This window comes from Engraulis encrasicolus, chromosome 20 (genome assembly GCF_034702125.1).
Source record: "Engraulis encrasicolus isolate BLACKSEA-1 chromosome 20, IST_EnEncr_1.0, whole genome shotgun sequence".
Taxonomy (NCBI): domain Eukaryota; kingdom Metazoa; phylum Chordata; class Actinopteri; order Clupeiformes; family Engraulidae; genus Engraulis; species Engraulis encrasicolus.
In genome coordinates this window covers 6,983,154-7,009,363 of record NC_085876.1, presented here as the reverse complement: position 1 = coordinate 7,009,363, position 26,210 = coordinate 6,983,154, and the positions used below count along the sequence as shown (strand labels likewise).

The 26,210-nt window shown below is 42.3% G+C and overlaps 2 protein-coding genes across 2 annotated transcripts in view; one reads left to right on the top strand and one right to left on the bottom strand.

Annotated features, from left to right (window-relative positions):
• The window catches only part of si:ch1073-513e17.1 (sialin), a 22,466-nt gene extending 6,328 nt beyond the window's left edge, over positions 1-16,138 (bottom strand). The window contains exons 1-9 of the mRNA XM_063185275.1: positions 15,914-16,138; positions 14,764-14,853; positions 14,317-14,482; positions 9,693-9,910; positions 8,804-9,037; positions 7,180-7,354; positions 6,549-6,667; positions 4,047-4,208; positions 3,419-3,551 (exon numbers count right to left, since the gene is read on the bottom strand). Coding sequence (XP_063041345.1) covers positions 3,419-3,551; positions 4,047-4,208; positions 6,549-6,667; positions 7,180-7,354; positions 8,804-9,037; positions 9,693-9,910; positions 14,317-14,419 — 1,144 coding nt within the window. The 5' untranslated portion in view covers positions 14,420-14,482; positions 14,764-14,853; positions 15,914-16,138. The remainder of the gene's footprint in view (positions 1-3,418; positions 3,552-4,046; positions 4,209-6,548; positions 6,668-7,179; positions 7,355-8,803; positions 9,038-9,692; positions 9,911-14,316; positions 14,483-14,763; positions 14,854-15,913) is intronic.
• A 185-nt stretch (positions 16,139-16,323) lies between these two features.
• Positions 16,324-24,831, top strand: ppt1 (palmitoyl-protein thioesterase 1 (ceroid-lipofuscinosis, neuronal 1, infantile)). Its single transcript, XM_063185273.1, has 10 exons — positions 16,324-16,379; positions 16,791-16,923; positions 17,530-17,639; positions 18,462-18,589; positions 19,220-19,290; positions 19,697-19,799; positions 20,228-20,318; positions 21,734-21,832; positions 22,191-22,262; positions 23,551-24,831. The coding sequence occupies exons 2-10, from the start codon at positions 16,806-16,808 to the stop codon at positions 23,671-23,673; spliced, it is 915 nt and encodes a 304-aa protein (XP_063041343.1). The 5' UTR covers positions 16,324-16,379; positions 16,791-16,805; the 3' UTR covers positions 23,674-24,831.
• The last annotated feature ends 1,379 nt before the right edge of the window (positions 24,832-26,210 follow it).

Below are 26,210 nucleotides of genomic sequence, written 5' to 3'. Positions count from 1 at the left end.
AACTTGTCCATGTCAACTAGACTGCCTGTGCAGTCGCCTTCGACTGCTTAAGGTATATCCCCTAAACGCGACGCTTCCAGTCCCCCATCATTCCAACCACTCCCGTCCACCATTTTGTAAACGTATATGATACATACAGACGTGACATGACGTGCATAGGCTTAAAACCAAACGACTATTGTGAAAATGAAGCAAAAAATGGGGCAAATGGTAATACTGTTTCAATGGTTCAGTGGATATACCACATTAGGTACAGTGTAATAACCAGTGTAACAATATTTAATACAATGTAATACCAGTGTAACACCGCCATTTTTTAAACTTACATCATGTGTTTGTGCGTAAGTGGTATTACATGGTATTGCATATTGTTACACTGGTATTACACTATATTACATGGTATTGCATACTGTTACACTCGTTATTACACTGTACCTGATATTGCATATTGTTACACTGGTATTACACTAGTATTACATGGTATTAAATATTGTTACATTGGTTATTACATTGTACCTAATATGGTAGATTCACTGAAATGGTGAACCATTAAAATAAGGTGTTACCGGGCAAATCAATCCTCCCAGTCAGAAGTTATGGGCCAAATGAAAATTCCGCCATTTTGAAAGTGTTGTCTTCCAAACTCGAATCAGTTCATGAACCTACCCTAGAGCATTCACACACAAAATCTGGGACAAATCCATCCACCCGGTCAGTAGTTATGGGCCAAACAATAATTCGGCCATCTTGAATTCAGCCATCTTGAAAGTGTTGACCTCCAAACTCGAATCAGTTCATGAACCTACCCTAGAGCATTCACACACCAAATCTGGGACAAATCCATCCACCCGGTCAGAAGTTATGGACCAAACAAAAATTCGGCCATCTTGAATTCAGCCATCTTGAACGTGTTGACCTCCCAACTCGAAGTAGTTCATGAACCTACCCTAGAGCATTCACACACCAAATCTGGGACAAATCCATCCACCCGGTCAGAAGTTATGGACCAAACAGAAATTCAGCCATCTTGAAAGTGTTGACCTCCAAACTCGAATCAGTTCATGAACCTGCCCTAGAGCATACACCCAAAAAATCTGGGACAAATCCAAACATCCGTTCAAAAGTTATCGCGTTAACACGAAAGACCTTACGCGGCGGCGGCGGACGCGGCGGCGGCGGCGCACGCAAAACCATTACATCCCCGACGCTCCGCGTTTCGGGGATATAATAATACGAAATACTGTACGCTAACGCAACTTGTCCGCTATGATATTCCTGCACATTGAAATGAAAAGTATTTAGACGTAGCCTACTATATACTTGGTTAATCATTTTAAGAATGTTGATAGACCATATGGATTTGTATTTGTATTCTTTCTATTTAAGGCTCTGTGGGCCACATGAAATGGCTTAGCCGGCCACATGTGGCTCCCGGGCCTGAGTTTGCCCACCTCTGCAGTACAGGGTTGCTGTTACTTAGCAAATACTATAACTTTCACCAGCAGGGCAGACAGTACCAATACTACACAAATATATTGACCTTCACCAGCGGAGGAGACAGCAGCAACAGTGCTGAGTTGGGGTATATCATCATACATCTTAACAATACTACAAATGGATATTATGATGTTGAAAAGCAGAGCAGACCGTAGGAGCAGACCAATAGAGTACAAGGTTGTTAGTGTTACCTACATCTGTATCATCATGTGTCAATATTATATTGTATAAATACATATACAATACACAAATACTGTATTATGGCTTTCACTAGCAGGTAGGGCTGTAACGATATTGTATCGAACCGAGAAATTGGAAATCGGATACACAGAGTCACGATACTGTATCATGATACAAGAAGGCAGTATCGTGATACACCTTTTCAAAGTTCTGTTACCCTTCAGTGCAGAAAACAACCACATGATATGATGTAATTGTGCTTTCAAGGTTCAAATCCTCCTCATTATTATTATTAAACGGTTTTTAATACTCAGTAGCAACTTGCAACCTGCTCTACCTATAAATCATTATAGTTTTTTGTGAAGATAAAAATAAAAATTATACATTAAAAAAATTGTGCTGTGTATCGAACCGTAGGTCAAAGACCGTGATACGAACTGAATCGTGAGTTGAGTGTATCGTTACAGCCCTACTAGCAGGGCAGATGGCAGCAGTAGTATTGGACTCCAAGGTAATGCGATATCAATGCATGTGCTCTATACTTAGAAAACCATGGACAGCGCTCTCATGTTTTTACTTATTCATGTGTCGTGGCAATTAACATTTCAACTCCCATGTGAACGTAAATAAGTAAATACTTGAGAGTGCTGTCTTTTGATTTTTTAATAAACTGTATAATGCGCTTACATATAGGATTCAAGAGTACTGATTATAAACAAAAAAAACATAGACCAATAGGGAATGTAATGTGATTTTGTCTTTTCATACAATCTTGACATATTATGTGCATCCCCACCAGACAAGTATTATGACACACTTTTGAACTTTGAAATAGAAAGAGTATTTCAGATGCAATGGAGTTAAGAATATGGGGAGGTATGGGTGAATCTACTCTATCGTGTATGTGTGTGTGTTTGTGTGTGTGAGTGTGTGTGTGTGTGTGTGTGTGTGTGTGTGTGTGTGTGTGTGTGTGTGTGTGTGTGTGTGTGTGTGTGTGTGTGTGTGTGTGTGTGTGTCAGACCAGTGGGGTTTGAGACTTTCTCCTAAAGCCAGGCTCAAACTACACGACTGGCGATTGTGTGTCCGATTTTGGCGTCGGGGTGCACCGCACACTAGAAGAGAATCGCAACTGTCAATCTTATCGCTGCTCGCAGCCACCGAGACAATGCCCGACGTTCTATTTCCAGTCGCAAATATCAAACAGTGTTTGATTTCTATGACTTGCGATCGGCGACTCTTTGAGCTGCTAAAGTTGTATCTTAGAACGTTGCCCACGACAAGGAAATCTTTCCCGACAATCGCTTGCGATGGTCCTGGGGGGTAACGTTCCAGCGATTGTCGTAAAGGGGGTTTTCAGCCAAGAATCGGGCCGATAATCGTGGAGTTTGAGCCAGACTTAAGGGTTATCAGACACCCTTGTACATCTTAACAAGACTGTATAGGTGAAAAGATAGGGCTTTAGGTTATGTGAAAAGCAAAGGATATGAGAACGTATGGAGGCATGTGTGAATCGGAATCTACAGTATGTGTTAGTATGTATTGTGTGAATGCATGTGTGTCACACTCTCAAAAAACATGTTACTTGATCTAACAAAACTGGAACATAGTGAGTCAGTGTGTGAATGTGTGTGTGTGTGTGTGTGTGTGTGTGTGTGTGTGTGTGTGTGTGTGTGTGTGTGTGTGTGTGTGTGTGAATGCGAAACCTGAGAACACTTTTGACAGGCTACTGCTGCTTGCCTACCGACGACTGTGAAGCTCTTGCGCACTGCTGTAGTGCTCATGATCTCCCTCTCCAGGAGAAAGTCCGCCAGTACACCCGACAACACTGAGAAGATCCAGCCTCCCAGGTAAGGCAGCGCGGACAGGAAAGAATTCTGTTCACAAGAGAGAAGTGGAAGAAGATATTACCACAAAATATGACTCTATTCAATGGAGCGCATGTCAAGAGTGACAGTTTAATGCTACTGCCTGCCTAGTGTACATCACTGACCAGAAATGATTGTTCAGAACCCTCTGTACAATGCTCACATTGGGTATGCCACGTAGAAGAAGCTGGGTTTGTTTGTTTTAGTTTATAGCCAGTTCAACATCTAAGGCTGTGTCACGGCCAATAGAAATAAAATTACCATTACATATTCAAAACCAAACACAGGTTGTGTAAGATGTACAATGAATATAGAGTAACTTATAAACATGTAAAATATATAACATAGTAATTATGTTCTCGTCACCTTCTGCTTCACTTTGTTTATTTTAAAATTGTGTTCTTTCCTTTGGCATATTATCGTTAGTCGTAACATCTTGTCTTCCCGTGTTGATGCAAAGGCACCGGTTCAATGCCAATAAAGGTGTTTCAGTGTTGCACTCACCTGTCGCAGGTCAAAGTGCAGTATGGTGTCCATGTATATGGGCAGGGAGGTGAGCAGCGTGTAGTAGGACCAGTTGGCACACATCTGGGACACGATGATGGCCCACAGGGGCACAGAGAGCAGCATGGGACCCAGCGGTACCGACCAGCCATGGGCACCTCCCTATTGGGTAACAGGAGAAGACAAATAAAGTTAAAATACAGTATGTAAGATTAAACAGCCACCGACCAGCTATGGGCTCCTCCCTATTGGGTAACAGGGGAAAAAGACATAAACATACAGTATGTAAGATTAAACAGCCACCAATCAGCTATGGACTCATCCTTGTGGAGCAACAGGGGAAAAGATTAGTAAAGCATATGACCAGCCACGGACACCTCCCTGGGCTCACTGCACAAATCATTGCACATTATGCAGAGTCATTTGGAGAATCCTGATAGACTTGATGTTTCTGTAAGCAAAAATTCACCATACAATTAAAAACGGCTTAATTTTCATTAATGCTGTTTAAAAACACACATATCCGCCATTGCTCAATTCACCTCGCGCACCCCCTTGTGGCAGGCCATGCACCCCTTGCCCTAAGGGAAATTCATCTTTGCAGAGCATCCAGCTTCACACAGCCCAGGCATGAGGGTACAGCATGTTGGAACATGCTGGAAAAAGTGTTTTTCCCCTTCTTATGTTTCCACTTGGATACATTACATTACATTGCATTTGGCAGATGCTTTTTAACCAAAGGGACTTAACAATCAAGGACATAATCATAGCCAACATCACTAGCAGATTTGAAAAGCACAGGAAATGTAAAGAATAAGAAGTGCAAACGTAGGGTTTAGTCTGTTTCTTAAGTTAAGTAGAGTACACACACATACACATCATGTCATGACCCAGGAGTCTGGCCTGGGACTAGGGTAGCTCAAGCATTAGTGTAGTAGATAGTCACGAAAGAGGAGAGTCTCATGAGCCTATATGTATGCATACATCTTCGTTCTCGATGGAGAACGGGCTTCTCGTGATCATGGGTTTCTCGCAGGAGAACCGCTATCCGTGCGGTAAACCAATCATAAAAGTACTTTACGCGGTCGCTGGACCACTGCACTCGAGGAGCTTAAGTTAAAAGCAAATACTGTAGCAAAATAGTGTAATGAGCAAGGTCGCTGGCCATGGTGCTGAAATTACTGCCGAGCCCTATGTTGGCTATGTTTAAAAATCCATTCTTCTTGGGCTCGGGAGTACGGGCTCCAACTGAGAGCTCCGACAATACCCGCGCCTGCGAATATGTGCAAGCTCTGAGCAGACACCCCCAGGCCAGTTAATGGGAGAGCTAGCAGAACCGAGGAGGTGCAAGGGCGGAATTTTGGACAAAACGATCGAGATGAAGAAGATAGAGGGTGATCGGGGCGGATGGTAGGTACGAGCGAGAAAGCTAGTTTCTGACTTCGAGCAGGTGAGCGGGGAATACATGCGGTGTAGATAATTGAAGGGTGTACCAGCTGTCATTGCACTTACGAATCTGTTGAATGATGGCTGAGCAGAGAATGAAAATCAGGTGGGTAGGTAGGTGTGCCGGTCTTAACGCGCAGAAAATAGACGAATGACAGACAAGCAGGGAATAGAGTGCAGGTGTCAAATTTCATTGCGCTTCTCCTGAACTTTTGTTTAAATTTCGGCATGGCCTAAGGCCATCATGATATTGAGTATCCTTATTTTTCCTGATATTGGGCTACTCTTCTTTTAACCTTCACTCAAACTCAAAGCAGATGTTGAACCAAAAAAGCCACACAAGGTCTGCACACCTCAGCTCTCTATGCTTGTGGCTCCCTAAATGAGGCTGCAAGCATACTGCTCTTGGAAAATATCTGCTCTTGAAGTGTACGGCATGTCATTTAGTTGTGTTGTATAATAATAAATGTTCAATAATATGGTCAATGTACTATGCATTTAATAATAATTATGTTTTCTGTTTTTTTTTCAACATGCATCTTAACCCCTTAGTTATACCCCTATGTTATAACCTTACTGTCACCAAAAGTATAATGGCTATGACTTAATCTGTTACTTAAGGATCCCAGTATTGTCATAGCAATGTTGTTATGATGTAGTTGAGTATTTCCAGCAAATAGTGAATAGGCCTGCCAGCAAGCAGCAAGCGTCTGCAGCAAGAGGCTACGTGCCTTAATAGCAGAGAAGATTTCAATCTCTGTTAACAGCTTTCACTAGTGTGAATAAACACCCACCTGGGTGATGCACAGTAGCCTCTAGGCCCCACAACACTCACCAGTGCAGGATGGAAAGAAAAGGAAGGAAATGAGAAAAACAAGACTAATAAATGCGGGCGGAGAGACAAAAACAGTAAAACACGCTACTAGATCAGAAAAAACGGCAGCAGGAAAAAAATTATCAATAGAACATAAGATAAGAAAGAAAGAGAGAGAGAGAGAGAGAGAGAGAGAGAAAGAGAGAGAGAGAGAGAGAGAGAGAGAGAGAGAGAAAGGATACCTGAGAGCCAATGGACTTGGTGATGTAGTCTTTTTCATGCTCACTGATGCGAGGGTGGGTCTTAGGATCATCTGACACCAGCAGGAACCAGAAAAAAGCCCAGACACAACCTCCAGCTCCTACACACACACACACACGCACGCACGCATGCACGCATGCACGCACGCACGCACGCACGCACGCACGCACGCACGCACGCACGCACGTTAAAAAAAGACAAGTATGGTAAAGTCCAAAGACTGTAAGCTAAAATGTAGTATTTGATCTCCTTGCTGATTTTTGTTGGTTAATATACAGTAAATTCTTTATAGTCTCTCGGTGATGTAGTACACACCTATCGTAAAAATTATAGACTGATCATGTCATTAAATATTGGCCAACCAACAAAATCAGCAAGGGATCAAATTGCCACCACTGCAGTTGTCACCTACAGTTGTACTGTACATCTTGCAATGTTTTGGTGGGGGGCTTACACTGTAAAAAATATCAGCCTCTAGAACTTGAAATCACAAGTTTACCAGCTTTCACACAACTTACATTGAGGATTTAAATGAACTTGGAATTCTGAGGCAGCTGGTAAACGTGTGATTTCAAGTTAAACCAGGCTGACATTTGTACGGTGTATACCTACCACAGCAGTAGAAGACGGCGGGCCAGCCCAGCTTGTTGCAGATGAAGCCGGTGAGGGGCAGAGCTACGAAGGCCCCGAAGCTGGCCCCCGCGCCCGAGAAGGTCATGAGGCGCGACCTCTCCAGAGGGGGCGCCCAGCGGGCCCACATCGCCATCATGGCCGGAAACGTCACCCCCTGGCCATAACAGTGTAAACACACACACACACACACACACACACACACACACACACACACACACACACACACACACACACACACACACACACACACACACACACACACAATTCTTCAATCAAAAGACTATTTTCTAACATGGCAACATATTACACGCACGCGCACACACACACACACACACACACACACAAACACGCTCACACACACACACGCACATACACACACCAAAAATGAAAACCTTTTCCTACATTAACGCGGATAAGACACAAGGAGGTGCTGGGGGGGCTGCGACAGGTTGGCAGGAAAAGTACAGCACAACAAAATATACTATGGAATAAACTGAATAACTAACATGGAACAAATTCAAACAAAATAAGCTACACAATATTCCCAAGAGATAAAAAAAAGAATTATGATAATCTATTGTATCTGTGAACATTACACTATTATCGTTTTTTTATGTACAGTGGGACACTATATAAAACTATGGTTGTGAAAGGGGGTGCACAGAAAAAATAGTGTGGATCGTCTCATGTAAAGGGGGCCTTGGCAGGAATCAACCAGTACATGGGGGCCTTGTCACGGTAAAGTTTGGGAATCCCTGCTTTAGGGGTACAGTAGCACAGTGTACAGCCAACACACCTGACAACACGAGAGCTACATGCGTTGCCCGTGGGTTTTGGTCCTACTTTGGTTGTTTCTCAGCACTACCCCACCTCTCTTTACCACTTGTCTACTGCCTGCTCTGTTAGCCTGATTATCATCGACTTTCAAATCTCGTACCGAGATGCTGGTCTGACCAAGAAGATAACAAATAACATTTCCAAACGGCCTGGATAACCCGCCTCCCTCGGTTTCCTACTGGTCGAGGCCAGAAAAGGCTGTGCCAAAATTTAAACCAAACATTTTCTGAGTCCCATAGAACGTCTCTGCTTAAACCACGTCACCGCCTTGAGCACGCCTCTACCCAGGGCCATTGGAACTGCTCAAAGTTGATTCGTTCCCGACAAAGTGGGTGGAGTTCCCGAGTGACTAATAGCTACACCGAAGGTGTTACGTCACTAGCAGGGCATAGTCTGGTCATGTCTCTGTAACTGTACTGTCTACATCAAGGTGAAAATCAGCCACTGCGCTCCCATCTCTGCTGCCAGAGGGTTCAGCAGGGTCAGTGCCGGGGTAACCAGCATGCCACCTCCCGACAGCGGAACACTGTAATAGCCCATGAAGACTTACCTACCAGACTACTACACTACTACGACATTACACAGAATGTATACGGGAAGTCAAGCGACACCGTTAATGTCAGGTAAAGGATAAAACTTCTACATGAAACGGGACTAGAAAAGACCTGATTTAATGGTTAGATATAACGAACGTAATACATCTATTACACAGAGCTTTTAGCAATACATTAATGACACAAATCCCTCACAAATATCAATTGCTCACCTCTCCAAAGCCCTCCAGTGCCCTGAGTGCAAACAGCCATGAGGCCCCCATGTCTGCTGCCAGGGGGGTCAGCAAGGTGAGTGCCGCGGTGCCCAGCACGCCGCCCCCCAGGAAGGCACTGCCCCCGAAGCGGCCCGCCAGGTAACCCCCGGGGATCTGGGTGAGGAGGTAGCCGAAGAAGAAGGCCCCCAGCAGCATGCCCTGGGTCTCCGAGTCCCACGCAAACCGACGCGTCTGGTGGACAGGAATATATGTAAAGGAATAAAATATGTTATATATAAGTGTGTGTAATCCCACTCCTATACAAATCGGCTTGTCTGACAGACACATACAGTAAATACACATGTACGGTATGTAAAGGAATAAAATCTTATAGGTGTGTGTAGTTTGTTTCCCAAATATGCGTAAACCACAAGGTCAAATACAGACCCCAAAAGACAGAAGAATATGACAAATAATTATACACATTGACAAGGAGTCCCATGCAAACATGTTTCAATGAATGAATGAAGGAATGAATGAATTAATTAATTAATGAATTGCTCCAAAGGGAATATGTCATTCTTGGTCAAGAGCCATACATTACATAAAACAAAACAACACTTAAACAGAAAAAACACATACACAAAAAATATTGTATCATTGTATCTCAAAGGAATAAAATAAGCAGAGCTGTATAAAGTAGAACTTATAAGTACTGCTATGGATGTAATTTCAACACTAGCAGTATAATCTGATACTCATTTGCAAGTGTTGTAATTACACTATCCACAACAGCACTTCTACTTCTACTTTATACATTTCTGAAAACAAGTAACAGGTCTTGTGTATATGTTCTTTTTTGACGTGAGATGTTTCCATGGAGATGTGTGCATGAGTGTCCCCTCACCCCATCAGGCTCATCAGGTTCCTGTGTGGAGTTGTCAGAGCTGGGCGTGGGCACAGGACACTCCTGATGGACGCTGTGGTTGAGCGAGGGTTCCGGGCTGCTGTTGTTTACCATGGCTACCATGGCAACGCTGAGGTTGACGCGGAGACCGTAGACCACGGCGAAGCCGAAGAACATGAGCACGGCCAGGCCGCAGCGTACCGAGCAGCACTGTGGGGCTGATGTATACACACGCACACACACACACACACACACACACACACACACACACACACACACACACACACACACACACACACACACACACACACACACACACACACACACACACACACACACACACACGATTAACATGGTTTTGAGAAACAGATTACCTCTGTTGTCAGGACAGTCTCCATTGGATGTCATCATCATGTGGTTATCATTCGAATGCTACAAAAAGTTCACACACTGTCAGTTCTACAAGCGACCAGTTCTTTTTTTTAAATAAGTATTTTTTGGGGGCTTTTTTGGCTTTATTAACATAGACAGTGTGAGAGTAGACTGGAAATGACTGGGAGAGAGAGATGTGGCAGGGTTCGGAAATGACCCCGGCCGGACTCGAACCAGGGTCCCCGTGGGCAATGTAAGCCCAAATGTGGGGGGGGCTTAGCGCACCGTGCCACAGCGCCCCCCCCCCCCCTACAAGCAAACAGATCTAATAACTTGGTCCTCTGACCTTCTTCAGGTAACCTGGTGGAATTGGCTAGGGTACAGTGTACAATGTGCAGGATTTTTCTGACATTGTGACAGTTTTTACAGAAACAGTTAACAAATTCAAATAGAAATGGGGACCCTCATTTTGAGGGAGTCCTACAACATTTGTAATACCACATTCATACGAATTGTATTGTATAGGCTACACCATTTATAATAATAATGAAGTGGTTACAGGCACAAAAAAACCTTTGCCAAGAACTCAGTGTAGCTATATGATGACCCTGCCTTTAGCCCATTTCAGCCTGATGCTGTGTATACGGGTGGTTGACGTGACGCCTTGTTTTTTCGTAACATTGGTTAAAGGGACACTGTGTGAGATTTTTAGTAGTTTATTTCCAGAATTCATTCTGCCCACTCACTAATGTTACCTTTTTCATGAATACTTACCACCACCATCAAATAAGTATCTAAGTATCTAAGTATCTAAGCATCTAAGTATTCATTATGACTGGAAAAATTGCACTTTTCTTACATGAAAAGGGGGATCTTCTCAATGGTCCGCCATTTTGAATCTCCNAAAAAAAATTAGCTGCAAAAAATGACTAGAAAATATTTGTTTATTACTTAGTAAACTTTCATGTAAAGATCAGATTTGGCAATAGGCAGCCCAGTTTCAATGAGCAGCATAGTTGCAGTACCTTTTTTGACCATTTCCTGCACAGTGTCCCTTTAAAAACCTACAAAACTGTTGTTTTTCCCTTAAAAAGCAAATGTCAATGAAAGAAGATGTGGTACATTATGTTTTATATTAGTCTTAGATGAGAAGAAACATTTTTGTTAAGATTTATGTAAAGGTGTATGTCAAATATCTTGCGGTGTGACTGTAACATTAATGAAACCTGGAATATAATATATATATAAATTAACCAACAACATTTTGAATAATGTGTGAAGCATTTGGCATGATTGCATAAATATTAACTTTATATTAAGATATGTGAATGTGAAAAAAACTCAAGACAGTAATACTACCTACAAGTTGTTTCGTTACAAAAATTGCGTCCTGTGGGGTGACATGTATGTCAATGTTTGTGAATGGGCAGCTGCAAGGCCAACTACAAGGGTCTTAAAGACTGGCTCCTAACCAGTCAGTACCTCAGTTATTGGAGAGTGCTGTGGAAGTTTAAGTGTAGTAGTGACTATTAACCTCTTAATATGTCTTCATATTGCTAAGTTTGTGTCACGCAATGTTTAGGTTCATTTTATGGTGTCCTGTGGTGTGACTGCTCTTATAGAAGAAAAAAAGGTTTTTTTAATAAATGAAAACACATATTAAGATTAAACACAATGTCATTATCAAGTTAGCATGAGCTCAGATGTCAGTCATGTATACAAAAGGATTAAAATGGCCATAATGCAGTGAATTTCCTGTGGCGTGACTTCATTTTCCTGCAGTGTGGCATGCATATGCAATGTGTTGATGCAGGACACATTTTCCCAAAAATGGCAAAAATAAGGCGAAATTCCACGGACCACTAAGTGCTTTATTTTTGTCTTTTTTTTCAATTTTTTCAATCATTTTTTTCAGGAATTGGAAAAACTTTTTTTGTTTTTGCGTTATGCCCTTAAACGTCAACCACCCATATGCTGCAATGACCTAGGCACCTGGAGGGACATAGACGCAGCATTCAAGCTTTTGAGATTTGAGATCTTTTTTTTTGTTTTTTAATGTGGGTATGTTAGAGCTGAATGAGCGCATTCTAATCCAAGATGAAGGTCCTAGGTTTTAAATATAACTTATTTCATGTTTTATGTGCTTTGGAGGCTGAGATATTTCGATTTTATAGGCTGAGGGCACCTTTTCCCAAAAAGGGCTTAGTCATCCAGCAGGCGTTTTTTTCTGCAGGGGCCTTAGGCTTAAATGAGTTAAACTAACATTACCCAAAATGAAAAGAGGTTATCCAGGGGTCAGTGGGGTCAAAAGGTCAGACAAGCCCAAAGAGTGCGTTCACACAACTCAATTTGAATGGGTGTGCTGGATGTAACCAAGATTATTGTCTTAAAGTAGTAGGAAAATGTCTCATCGTCATACGTACATTTTATTTCTCATAAAATGTTTTGTCTGATGTTGATCCAACCTTCTTTGGATGAGAAAACTCACCTGAAGTAAGTCAGGTACAACTAAAGCCCGAGTAATAAAATGCATGTGTATGGATATTTTTTCTATAAACATACCCACCAAAAAATAAAAACCCTTTTGCCCTTCAGGCATTAGAGTAAAATCATGTGACAAAAACATCAATATCATCAGTCATAGGCTACCTATCACAGCCAAAGAGAAGGAAAGTACCTAGTCTTTATCATGTGTTGGACATATCTGTTTACTTGAAACAGTCAGACACGTCAATAAATGGATGGAATACCAGTGGAGGAACTGTGAGGTCACCTGACCTGACTCACATCTATGATCTAACGCATCTTTTTTTTACAGAGTACAAACTTAATGGATGCCAAATAGCTCCGTTCGGCAGTAGAACATCAGTAAACGTCCATCCCGAAGTCTCATACAGATACGATAGCTACTAAACTATAGGCCTCAACGCTTAGGTCAGTGGTATCGTACCTGTGCTGCCCATGGTATGTCACAAGTTCGAGCCCTGAATGGCGGACTGCGCAGGAAGACCTCAATTACACAAAACTCATCGTTTATTTGAAAGCTGGGATTTCACTTCTCTATTTCAAACACTGACATGACTAATGTTGCAATTATCTGACTGGGAAGTGGGAAACTTTCCATTTTAATATGTTCTGGTTTTGACTTCACAAACAAATTATTTTTGCATAGCAGAAGGCTAACTGCACATAGTAGAGACCATTGCTTGTACATTCATACACAGTCACTGACAAAGACCCGTAATTAAACGATAAAAAGCAGAAAGTAAGCAATATGGGAAAGGTTCTGCTTAGTAGACAAAGAATGCAACATGCCATTACCATGGGAACGTACAGTATGACTGTCATGATATTGTACTGCAATTTGACTGGCAACTGTGTTGTTCACAAATCGCCAAAGCCCACTACCACTAATCACTCTTGAATGCACCACTGTTACAACTTTACGAGCTGCATTACATGTGATTAGGGAGGCATTTCAACAACATGATTAAGTGGTAAACCTGGCTATGTTAACCTATACTGTAAGTGGTAAACCTGGCTATGTTAACCTATACTGTAAGTGGTAAACCTGGCTATGTTAACCTATACTGTAAGTGGTAAACCTGCTACTAGATAACCTGCAGGTGTCTCTTGGTTACACCTGCAGAGTCTTTATTGTAAGCATGTTGTTACCAAAATGGTAAGAACCTAGTCTTAGTCTATTGGAGAGGATTTTTGGTAATGTCTTAGCAATGTTGTTATAAACTAGTAGCTTTTTCAGCAAACACTGAGTTGTATCACTGCGATTTCGCCAGCATTAAAGTGTGATGAAAATGAGGACTCTAAGACTCCAACACTCATTTGCTCATCGCTCGTTTACTGACTGTTACCTCCTGGCTAACACAGCGGTTCCCAAACTGACAAGGCCCCCACATACTGGTAGATTCAAGCTAAGGCCCCCCTCACATGGGTCGTGCCACATAATATTTTCTGCACACCCTCTTTCACAACCATAATGTAGGCCCGTGAGGCAGTGTCCCACTGGAATATTTTAAAAAATGATAGTAGTATAACGTTCAATTATTCAATTATGTATCTTGCTGTGTTATGCTTTTCCTGCCAACCTGCTGTGGCCCCCCTACTACCCTACGGCACCCCAGGGATCCCCAGCCCCCACTTTGAAAACCACTGGGTTAACACAACATGGCTTACTACTGAATCTTCTTCATTTGGAATACCTCCATGTTAATCCAGGTGCGTGCTGCTTTACCTGCTTTGGTTGCCTGCGGCCCATTCGCTGGCAGTAAGGGCGTGCTCTCATCTGATTGGTCATCCTGAGCTGTGTTTATAGAGTAGCCTCCACTTGTGGCCATGGTAACGGTTCCAGTAGGGTTGTGAGATTACGTCGAGTCAGTGAACCATTGCCCTCTCCGCATCTGGTTTAAAGAAACGTAACGAAACAAAACAAACAAACAATTTTTTTTTTTAAGATTAGCTGATTCCACTGACTTGACAGATTCTACTGGTTCTTCTCCCAAAATCAAGAATTACATAAAGTGTTAAGCTGTGCAAAAGCAAATATAGACAGGATATTCTGGTAAATAAAATCCATGTTTTTATCAGCATGAGCCGGAGTACACACTGACAAAGGAGTTGAAGAAAACAACAAACAGACAACAACATAAGTAACTAACTGGCCTGTGGCCTATTTACTTACCAACTGGCCTGCGTTGTTGTCAGATTTGTGCAAAACATCCCGTCTCCCGTCTCCTCGCCTGACTGCTTGAGTGCTGATTCAGATATTAAACTGCAAAGACCCACAAAATGACGGCAGACAGAGTGAAGATTGTTAGAATCAAGTGACCTATTTCACCTACTTGGTGCTCAGTGGTGTGCCAAAAAAGTTTCTACTTAGGTGTGCAGTTTGGATATTACATGTTTGACAGAGGAACCAGTTCCATTTACATTACTTCACACATCATATTTACATCACACATTACATTATTACATTATGTAGTCCTGTGTAGAAGAGAGAGAGAACACAGACAGTCAGTCACTAATACTCATGTGGTGACGTTTGTCAAAGCCACACATTCTGACTTTTGACCTTTTTTGTCAAAATGAAAAGGTATAATTATTGCATTACAACATGGGATTAATTCATATGCAATAGTACTATTTTTTATCCACTGAAAGAAGGTTGCTGAACAGTTCATTGCTCGGCTAGGTCTATTTAAAATGCAGATAGTATGATATAGTGGACAAAAGGTCACACATCTGGATCTGCTTGCAGCCGGTTCGATACCAGTTCTATGATAGTTTCGATCCACCAGCCCACAACTTCTTCTTTTTGTCACAGGACCACATATGACCAAGCACATCTCTGAACGGGGGCTTGGGTACTCTGAAGGCATGACAGTGGCATGACATTCATGCTGAGGTGATGTTTATGCAGTCTGAATGTGACCCTGGCCTGCTGTACATAATGCTGACAGTTTAATCACACTCAACCATGGGCCAAGTGGGCCTAATAGATCAGTACAAAGCAATGCAATACATTGATCATATCATGATTTAAAATGAAAAGTCCTCTACTGCAAACCAACATTGTTTTATAAATATAATTGAATTGTCCAACATGTACTATAATTACATGTGTGCTTATTATAATCAGAGCATAGGCCTACTACATAACAGTAACTTCTTGTGTAGCCTTGCAGGACTATGAATAAGGCGGTCAATAGCGGCCAACTATTATTAACCATCATGTTTTGAAGAAAGGCCATATATATACCAAAAAATACACAAAGTTACACACATACCAAGACTAAGGGAGTTATAGAATCTTAGTGCTCGCGCGTACTTACCAGATCAAAATGCTATCAACATTTCAGCGCCCCAGGGTGATAGGAGGAAAAAAGGCTTCTGGAATGTAAAAAGAGCTCGTAATAATAACTGATTAGTGTATGGACAAAGAGAAAAGATGCTACATGTTATAGACTACATCCCGGACACCTTTGAGGAACAAAGGAAGGAAGGAATGATCCATCGTTATAACTGCTTGCTCATTACCTACTACAACAACTGGACGCCTTCGGTATGTTTTTGCTTTTGTCAGTCATGTCAAGTCATGTGGTACGAACGAACTGGCTTCTCCGGATGAAAGTTGTGCAGAGACCAAAAACATGTGCGCAAATTACTGCACAGCAACTCAGTACATGCTTTGTATACAGATCAAATATGACGTAGTTAATAACATTTCCTTGTTCCGCTCTGAAGTCATGTGATTCGTGCAGAACTGGTTCCCAACACTTGCAGTTTGGCACTCTGAAGGTGAGTTATCAAAGCGGGGTGAAACGTGTTTTCTCTTCTTTAACTGTTTAACACAAGCCGAGAGAATATATTTGCAGCAACAAAGGAATACGTTTGATGAAATAAACAGCTAATCAGTTTGACTGTTAGGTGTTTGCGGTTGCAGTAGCAGCATAGCCATGAGTCTTTCTGTTTACATACTGCAAGTTTGGTCTAGTTCTACTTGAATTCAAAGATATAATTGCATTTTCCCATATCAGGATCAAGCGCGATTCGTGTGGGGGAACTGAAACACAAAACATGGCAATAAATTCTAAATTATCTGGGTCAAGTTCTGAGCACGAACTTCCTCTTTCTTTTTGATGCTAGCTACTGTACTGATAGCAGTGGCGTATTTATGTCTTATGTCACGTTTTTGTTATTCCTTAATAGAATATTTCTGCAAGGATGACGCTCGCACCGGTCCGGGTGCTGTTGGGGACAGGCGTTCTCTGTCTGCTGTCTTCTTTATGTTCAGCCAAAGACCCCAACGCCACTGTCCCACTTGTCATTTGGCATGGCATGGGTGAGATTTGTCAAGCTTCGATATCCTGTTATTATACGTGATATGTGGCACTCAAAATGTACATGTACTCCTGAATGGCATACAAGTTGTTCCCTGGGCTATGCTTGAAATGTGCTAATTTTCTCAATGGAGGGTCACAGTTGTTCTTTGGTCTCAGAGTAGTTTTTATGTAGTTGGTGTTTTTGCAGTTAAACAGTAATGTGTGCTTATCCCCTTATCTTCAGAAATGAAGAAATATGTATGAACTTGGGTTCTGGCAGTATTTACCCTGTTCTCTGTGCTCTGAAGAGACTTGATAACACCTCTAAATTTAACCTCACCCTAGACTTCCTCTTGCAGACCTACTGAATGGTGCATGTTACTCATAAGGGGCAACAATGTGTAGGCACTGGAAAGTATAGAGTCCATGTAAACCTCTCCTACATACATTCACTAAGTAGTCAAAGTTACTTGTCAGATTTACTGTTCTAGCAACCAAACTGAATTCTCACCAGCATTTGGCCAGTTGGTGGGTGTTAATTTAGAGCTCTGGTTATTTACCGTATTTTTATATATTTTTATGTCTGTTATTTACTGTATATTTGTTTATTTGTGATCTGTGAACAGGAGACAGCTGCTGTAATCCTCTGAGTATGGGGTATGTCAAGAAGATGGTGGAGGAGGAAGTGCCTGGCATTTACGCCCTCTCCCTCATGATCGGGAAGACGGTCATACAGGTACTGTGTGCGTGCGTACGTGCGTGCGTGCGCGCGTGCGAGATGACTGTCAGATTTTGTCCTAGGCTTGCAGAAAGCTGTTGGCCACCCTGGAGCCTGCTACTGACCGAACATTACCAGTCTGAACTTATTTGGTCAGTGGCATTCACTGAGGAGAGACCATACTTCCTCATAATGCAGTGATCAGTGGTCCATGACCATTAGCATGTCTCAAATTGTGCACTTTGGGCACTGTGTTTCAGTGCGTAAATTCAGTGCACTGAAAGTACCCGGACGATGCCTTAATAATGCCTTAATAATGCAATGCTTGAATGATGGACACTCCGTGCCCTAAATGGCCGCCATGTTGTTAATGTAACGGAAGAAATGTGACGTTTGATTCAGTAGAAGAGTTTCAGAACAGGCTCTTATTTCTGTAAGTAATGTTGATGGGACAACCAGCCTTTATGTCAAGCCAAGTATTGTATACGAAACAGGTACCATTTGCGGTGAAGGAAATGTAGATACAAGCACAAGAAGCTGTGTAATAGAAACTGCATATTTTAACCACAAAGTCCACCCATTTATATCACAAAGTGAATAGATCTCTCCTGGTAGTAGGGTGCCAAGTGGAAGAATATAGCATGATTTGGTGTTGACCGCATCCCCTCATATGTATGCATACATTTGCATTTTATGTGGAATATGGTGAGACCGCACACCACCAATTGCACTCCAAAAACGTCATTTAATTAAAACATGCAATCATCCTGGATCTTTAGCGGGCATAGTTTTGCATTTTAACCACAAAGTGAATACTGCTCGCTCTATCCTCTCTCCCAGGACACACAGAATGGCTTCTTCATGGACGTGAATGATCAGGTGGCGTTTGTGTGTGACCAGCTTGCAAATGACCCCAAACTGAAGGATGGCTACAATGCCATGGGCTTCTCTCAGGGAGGGCAATTCCTGTGAGTAGAAATGATTAAATGGGTTAAAATAAATAGATTAAAATTCTCCCAAAAATGAGTTTATTGGCACAGGAGACGCAGCACTCCACAGCACACGGTGCTCACTGCACACACAGTGAATTTGCATTTATGCCTCAGCCATGCAAAGGGGTAACCCAAATGCTTTTTGTTCTCTGTCTTTGCTGTAGATTTGCCTCTCGTTGTTTCTCTGTCTCATAAATGACTCACAGTTTGAGTCAAATTGTCTCTTTGTCTCATTGAGCTCATTTTACGCTCTGCTCATCATTATGCTCTGCTCTGCGTATTTTTCTCTGCCTCTCTCACAGCTTCATTAAAATAGTCAAGCTCATTACATGGTCCTCCCTCTCTGTCTCTCTCTCTCTCTGTCTGTCTCTGTCTGTCTCTCTCTCTCTCTCTCTCTGTCTCTCTCTCTCTCTCTGTCTCTCTCTCTCACACACTCACACACTCTCACACACACACACACACACACACACACACACACACACACACACACACACACACACACACACACACACACACACACACACACACACCGCCAGCCTCAGTCTAATTAGCAGGCCTAGTTAATGTCTCCTCATGCTGTGTTGTGCTCCCCTGTGTCTGTCTCAGGAGGGCCGTGGCTCAGAGATGCCCTACTCCTCCCATGAAGAACCTCATCTCCGTTGGTGGACAACACCAGGGTAGGGGACACTGGGACACACACACACACACACACACACTAACAAACACGACACGACACAACACAAAACTACACATACAGATTAATTCTGACACCTCATGCGCAGAGAGAGAGACAGACATACATACATGTGTGACTCTAGACATCTGAATGTAGAGATGGCGTCCGCGCCTTTGTCTTAGTTGGTAAGTTTCGCTCGGTGCGTAACTCCAGTGTTGGGAACACTGATGATGGGCTAGACCCGAAACGTTTGCATCCCACTTTTTCGGCGAGAGACTCCTTTTTCTTCACACTGACTCTAGACATCCCCATCTGTCTCAGTTGTTTGTTCTTTGGTGTTTCCTTGTCATGTGTTTCCGTGGTCATGTGACTGACTCACCTGGTCATACCTGTTGCTCTGGTGTCAGGTGTGTACGGCCTGCCGCGCTGCCCGGGGGAGTCCCACCACATCTGTGACTGGATCCGCAAGATGCTCAACTCTGGCGCCTACTCGGACTTTGTGCAGAAACAGTAGGTTAACCTGTGTCTGAAGGCTGATGGGGTCAACTTTTGAAAATAATTGCAAGAATTGGTACACATGTACCAATATGTACACATTATGGGTCCATGTATATTTTGGTAATTGGATTTTCCCTTTATGAAGGGAATTCAAAAAACGAAAAACGAGTGGTTTGTTTGATTTTCGTTTCCAAACCCAAAACGAACAATTGAATTACGCAGCATTTTTCTTTCATTTTCATATTTTAATTACATTTTAAAAAATGAAATTCAAAGTCAGCACAAACGGAAAAACGACCAAAAACAATTGACCTCAACTATCTTGTCACATTGATTTTTTGCAAGTAATCTCAACACTTTAAAAACTTATGGACCACGTGTGGAAGAAAGGCTGCTGCAGTGGTGTCAGGGTCCTTGTGTATTTCTGTTGTGTTCCCCAGTTTGGTGCAGGCTCAGTACTGGCACGACCCTCTCAACGATGACCTGTACAAACAGCACAGCCTCTTCCTCGCAGACATCAACCAGGAGAGGGTAATGCACAGCCACAGACATTCCTAGCTACACTGTTTCTCCTTAAAAAAGAGCAAATGAATGCACAATCCACCTCACTATGGCCAGGTGCAGGAAAAGATTGATTGATTGATTGATTGATCACACCAGCTTCCCCTTTACAGGAGCACTGTTCTCCCTGTGGTCAAACAAATCCATTACATTCCTGTCTTACATACTTTCTAAAAAGAGTGTTGTAAGGTAGTCTTTACACTGCAACTCTAACCAAATGGTTTATTTAACCCATTCAAGCCTCATGCTGCATATCTGTTGTTTGACCTTTGGTGCCTGGAGCGACATATATGCTGCAGTCAGGCTCTTGAGATATAAGGGTTTTTTTTAATTCAAAATGTGGATATGTTAGCGCTGAACGTCCTAGCTTTTAACAACTGCAGCAACAACTCATTTCATGATTTTTCTGTGCTTCGGTGGCTGAACTCTGAACTCTGACCAAATTGTCTATTTAAGACAGACCGTTTCAACCGATCAGGGTCTTCGTCAGGCCTTAATGTGAATACCTGCTGTTCACATGAATGTGCCTGGGATGACACTAGCTGGTCACATTCATGTGGCTTGAATAAACCATGTGGATTTTGGTGGCAGAGACAAATGATAAGCTAGTAAAAAGAAAAAACGAAATGTTTACAGGGTATTTGTATTACGGTTGTCTCATCTTCGTCTGTCTGTAACAAATTGCATCAACCAGGACAGGGTGATGTCATTTAGTATAATGTCATTTATATGATAAGTATATTCTTACAGTTGTCTTGACTGTCTTTCTGGAACATACTGTATGACCTCAACCAGTGGAGGGTGATACTACTAAACACTCTCAAGAAGTCTGTCCAGAAATGTTCTGCGGATAATTACTGTATGTTCCTCCTCATAATCTTGTCTCCCAATTTGCTGTATCTTGCTAGAGCTTCAGTTTTGTAGAGCTACAGTCCAAAATGGTCTGAGGGTCTGAGGACAAGCAAGATCTTGTATAAAGCTGATTAGTGTCTTTGTTGGTACAAGGGATTAGAAGAAGCCATTCAGAATTAGTTAAGATCTGGCGTTGTCTCGTGCTTGTTAAATGGTACTCATGTGAAACTGTTGTTATGGGGTGACACATTCGGTCTAAGTGTAAAACTATAAAATGGTCTTAAGGCTGCTTTACTTTACAGTGTTTCCTGTATATCATGTTGGCCAATGTGATTGGGGGGTTAGCCAGTGTCAGACAAATTTGAGTATCATTGTTGAAAAGGCTATGTTGTGCATTTTCATATGAAATCTGATCTAAAATCTCCTCAAAATAAATACATTTTTTTGTGTTACGAAACTTAAGAAATGACAATACAATGCAATATAATACACAATACAAAATATTTTCTCTACTACCCTTTTTTCTCTCCCAGGGGGTGAATGAGACCTACAAGAAGAACCTGATGGCCCTGGAGAAGTTTGTGATGGTGAAGTTCTTGAAGGACTCTGTGGTCGACCCAGTCGTCACTGAGGTAACCAACTGTACTTCTGTTTCACAATAGCATATCAGCAGTGATGGGCAACCTGGATTCATTAGTTTGTTAAAATCCAGTGCCACGTATCCCAAACGATCTGATTTTACGTACTTGTCCAGTTCAACCAGGTCATCATTGAACCAGGCAATCACCTGGTTGACCTGGACAAGTAAAATCAGGTAATTTGGAACATGTGGCACTGGATTGTACTCTCTCTGGACTCTCTTTGGTGTGCTTCTTCAGTGGTTTGGTTATTAATGTGCTGTCGTTGTTGTTGTTGTTGTTGTTGTTGTTGTTGTTGTTGTTGCTACAGGTATTTCTACTATTTCACTTGTGTACTATTTTGTCTCTCCAGTGGTTTGGATTCCTCAAGCAAGGCCAGGCAGAGGAGACCGAGACACTTCAGGAGAGTGCACTTTACAAGCAGGTAGCTCCACACACACGCACATGCGCACATTCACACACACACACACACACACACACACACACACACACACACACACACACACACACACACACACACACACACACACACACACACACACACACTTCAGGAGATTAGGATTCATAAGCAGAGAACTGCGCTCATCCAGCACAAGCCGTCTGGCTCTGCCATCCAGTCGCTCTAGGTACTCCCAGTCAAGATTGTTCTCCGTTGTGGTACCCAAGTGGTGGAACGGTCTCCCAGAGGCAGCAAGACTAAGCACATCTCTTGCAGCCTTCAAGAAACAACTGAAGACCTTCCTCTTTCGAGAGAATCTACTAGACTAATGCTTGAACTGGCCTTGCCCCAGGGCAGACTCCTGACATGATGTTTAGTTTAGTTAGTTTGTGTGTGTGTACTCGTTATTTACTCTTTAATTAAAAAAAAAAAAAAAAAAAAAAAACTAACCCCTCTGCAACTGCACTTGTTGTTCTGTATATCTCCTGTGCACATTGTATTTGCTTGTGATGTTGGCTTGAATATGTCCTCTTTTGAAAGTCGCTTTGGTTATAAAGCGTCTGCCAAATGCAATATAATGTAATATAATGTAATAAGCAGGTGACACACACAGGTGTGTGCACACAGAAACTGCACAGGTGTGCTACACAGGTGTGCTGAAGGCACAAACACTTGAGGAGAGTGCACTTTATAAACGGGTAAGCCACACACACACACACTGAAACTGAGACACATACTGTGGGTTCCATCTCATCTCTCTCCTCTCAACTGAACTCAGGTCTTGGACAAATACATTTTCAAGGAGGTAAACATTGGGTCACTCACATGCACCAAGTCACTCTCAAGAACCTGAGTGCACACTGAGTGCACACTCTCGCACACACTCTCGCACACACACACGCACACACACACACACTCTCAAAAGGAAACAAGTGGATTTTACTCACTTTACTCACTCGCGCAGGCACACACACACACACAACCACACACGATAAACCTGCACCTGATAAAGTGAGCTTGTATTCATATACACACTCACAGCTCTCTTTCTGTCACACACAATATGTCGGATATGAGGCATTTGATGAAGTGCTCCTTTTCTGTTGCTGCAGGATCCGCTTGGCCTGGGGGAGATGTACATGTACAAGGCTCACTCATTTATTCTCTCTCTCTCTCTCTCTCTCTCTCTCTCTCTCTCTCTCTCTCTCTCTCTCTCTCTCTCTCTCTCTCTCTCTCTCTCTCTCTCTCTCTCTCTCTCTCTCTCTCTCTCCAGGATCTGCTTGGTCTGGGTGAGATGGATAAGGCAGGTAAGCTGGTCTTCCTGGAGTGCGATGGAGACCACCTGCAGTTCACAAGGGAGTGGTTCACCGCCAAACTCCTGCCTTTCATCAGCTGAGCACACACACACACACACACACACACACACACACACACACACGCACACATACAGGCTCAAACTCCTGCCACGCATCAGCTCAGCACATACACACACACAGCCATACTACTTTCGTTCATAAGCTGAGTGTGTGGACGTACGCACGCATGTTCACACACAAACACACAAAGCAAAACTGCTTTCATACATCAGCATACAACCACACAGACACACACACACACACACACACACCTGTTGCTGTTGTGAGACTTGCGTTGCCAGTTGCACACGTCCAGATAACTCCACTCTACTTAAACTTGTTGCTTGCAGTAGTTTCAAACTCACACCAGCAGAGGCAACCGTGTTCTATGACCACCTGCACACACACACCAGAAGAGGTAACCATGACTGTACATGCACATGCAGACTACATGCAATGAACATTATGACCGCGCATAAGCAAACAGACACACACGCAGCTATGGTACTGGTCTCATTTGGGAAAAAATGAAAATGATAAGAACAATACTACCCCACAAAGGCAAAGTGCAGTAAATATATCTTTTGTCAAAATTGCGTTTAGACTGAAATTGGGCTTCAGTACGCCTCCTTTATCTTGTGACAAAGCCTTATGGTACAAATGTGTCCCATTTTAGAGATATTGCTATCAAATTTGATGTTACTACGATATCCAGCCTAATACCATGAAGGCTTTGAAGGCTTTTTTTCCAGTTTCAATGTTGCTGCACTTTGCCTTTGTAGGGCAGAATAGTGCGCTGCTGATTATACACTGGTGTGTCCTCAGCAGACCACATGCTGAACTCTCTCGGTCTCTCTCTCTCACACACACACACACCTGAAGAGGTCACCATATGCCTATGATCACTTCACATACACAGGTAAAGATCGATGTACAGGTTTCGAATGCACTGAATATTTTGAATGGGAATGAATGGGTGAAAGGGATCTGCCCTGCTGATCTTGTTTTTTTAGAACTCCGGAAGGGGATACTCCATACTCATACTGTATTTAACTGATCCTGCATGTTCATTTGACTAAGAAATCATTTTATTTGCCATTTACAATTTTAATTTAATTTGTTTAAACGGATCATGTTATTTTAACACAACTGTTGGCATTTGTTCCATTTTCCCAATAAATGTACTCAAAAGAGCGTCATTTGTTTTTAATTTTTTTTGCCATGGATGGAATAGTGTGGTGAATTCAGGGGTGTGAGTCCAATAATGCTCACACTATAATAATGTATGTTCATTTGGAGAAAAATACTCCTCCATGACTGATACTGATTGTTGTGTTTTTGTGATTCTCTTACTATAAACTTATTAATAGTTCTTAAGTCTACAGCCGTCTCCAAAAGTTTTGTCGCCTATCCATCTGTTTGGAATAACAGCTAATAACCTGACTTTCAATTAATCACTTGGCTTCAGAAGTATGAAAGCTACAACCGAACTCTCCCAAATGAAGTTTTATGTACAAAAATAAATGTCATGCATCAAAGAAAGATTGACCCTTTAATGAACACTGACGGGGCAGATTTTCAGAGGACAAAAGTTTTGTCGCCTATCGAACATAATGTGAAAATGAGCAGATAAGTCACTTCAAATGCGTAGATCGGTTGTCATACTTAATCACTGAATCACTCTCACCTCTTCAAAAAATCAACTTTGGCCTTATGTGTATGTTTAGGGTCAATATGTAATCATGGAAAGCAACACAATAAAGATCAATGAGAGATGGTGACATTCGCTATTCGTAGAGCAATACATGTTTAAATTCATCAATGATAAAAGCCCTCAAATACCTGCAGCATGCATGCAGCTCCTCATAAGAGTTGTATCCCTACCATGTTTCACTTTATGCACCATGTTTCTTTTTTCATATTCTTAATTTCCAACACCATACAGTTTTGATGCTATCAGTTCTAAAATGAGTGATCTTGGGATCATGACTTCAGAGTATTGTTGTGTTTACAGTATTACTTATTATGCTTGGGTGCATGTACTCCACCACCAGTAGGTGGCACTGCAGAGGTGTAATCAATCCATGGTATATATTGATACTGCGCTACTTCACATTGTTCAGTGTGCCCGTGACAGTTCCATTAAAAGGATGAACTTGACATACGGTCTCCTCATCATTTGAAGTCTCTACAATTCCTCCTGTGAGCAACACCACAAATTGGCGACGAGGATGAGCACATTGGTACCGAGTCCACCACTTTTCCTTCCACAAGTGGGTGAGCCACCGATTACGTTTGCTACATGGAGGAAAATCTTCGATAATTATATGCTAGCAATTCATGCTACTGGAAACACATGGCCAGACGTACGAAAACGTGCAGTACTGCTACAATGCCTAGGTCCGGAGGGACAACGCATTTTCTACGACTTACCAGATCAAGGTACGACTTTTGACCAAGCCATGGCTGCTCTAGAAAAGCATTTCGTACCGAAAGTGAATGTGATTGCATGGAGGCACAAGTTCAGACAGCGGTTGCAACGAGCTGATGAAACTGCTAGCCAGTATGTAGCTGCTTT

Bases quoted from the DNA above. Each gene is read 5' to 3' on its own strand.
- ppt1 (XM_063185273.1), top strand. From the start codon at position 16,806: ATGACGCTCGCACCGGTCCGGGTGCTGTTGGGGACAGGCGTTCTCTGT. The intron at 17,640-18,461 runs GTACTGTGTGCG...CCTCTCTCCCAG, and splicing joins TCGGGAAGACGGTCATACAG to GACACACAGAATGGCTTCTT. The intron at 18,590-19,219 runs GTGAGTAGAAAT...TGTCTGTCTCAG, and splicing joins TCTCAGGGAGGGCAATTCCT to GAGGGCCGTGGCTCAGAGAT.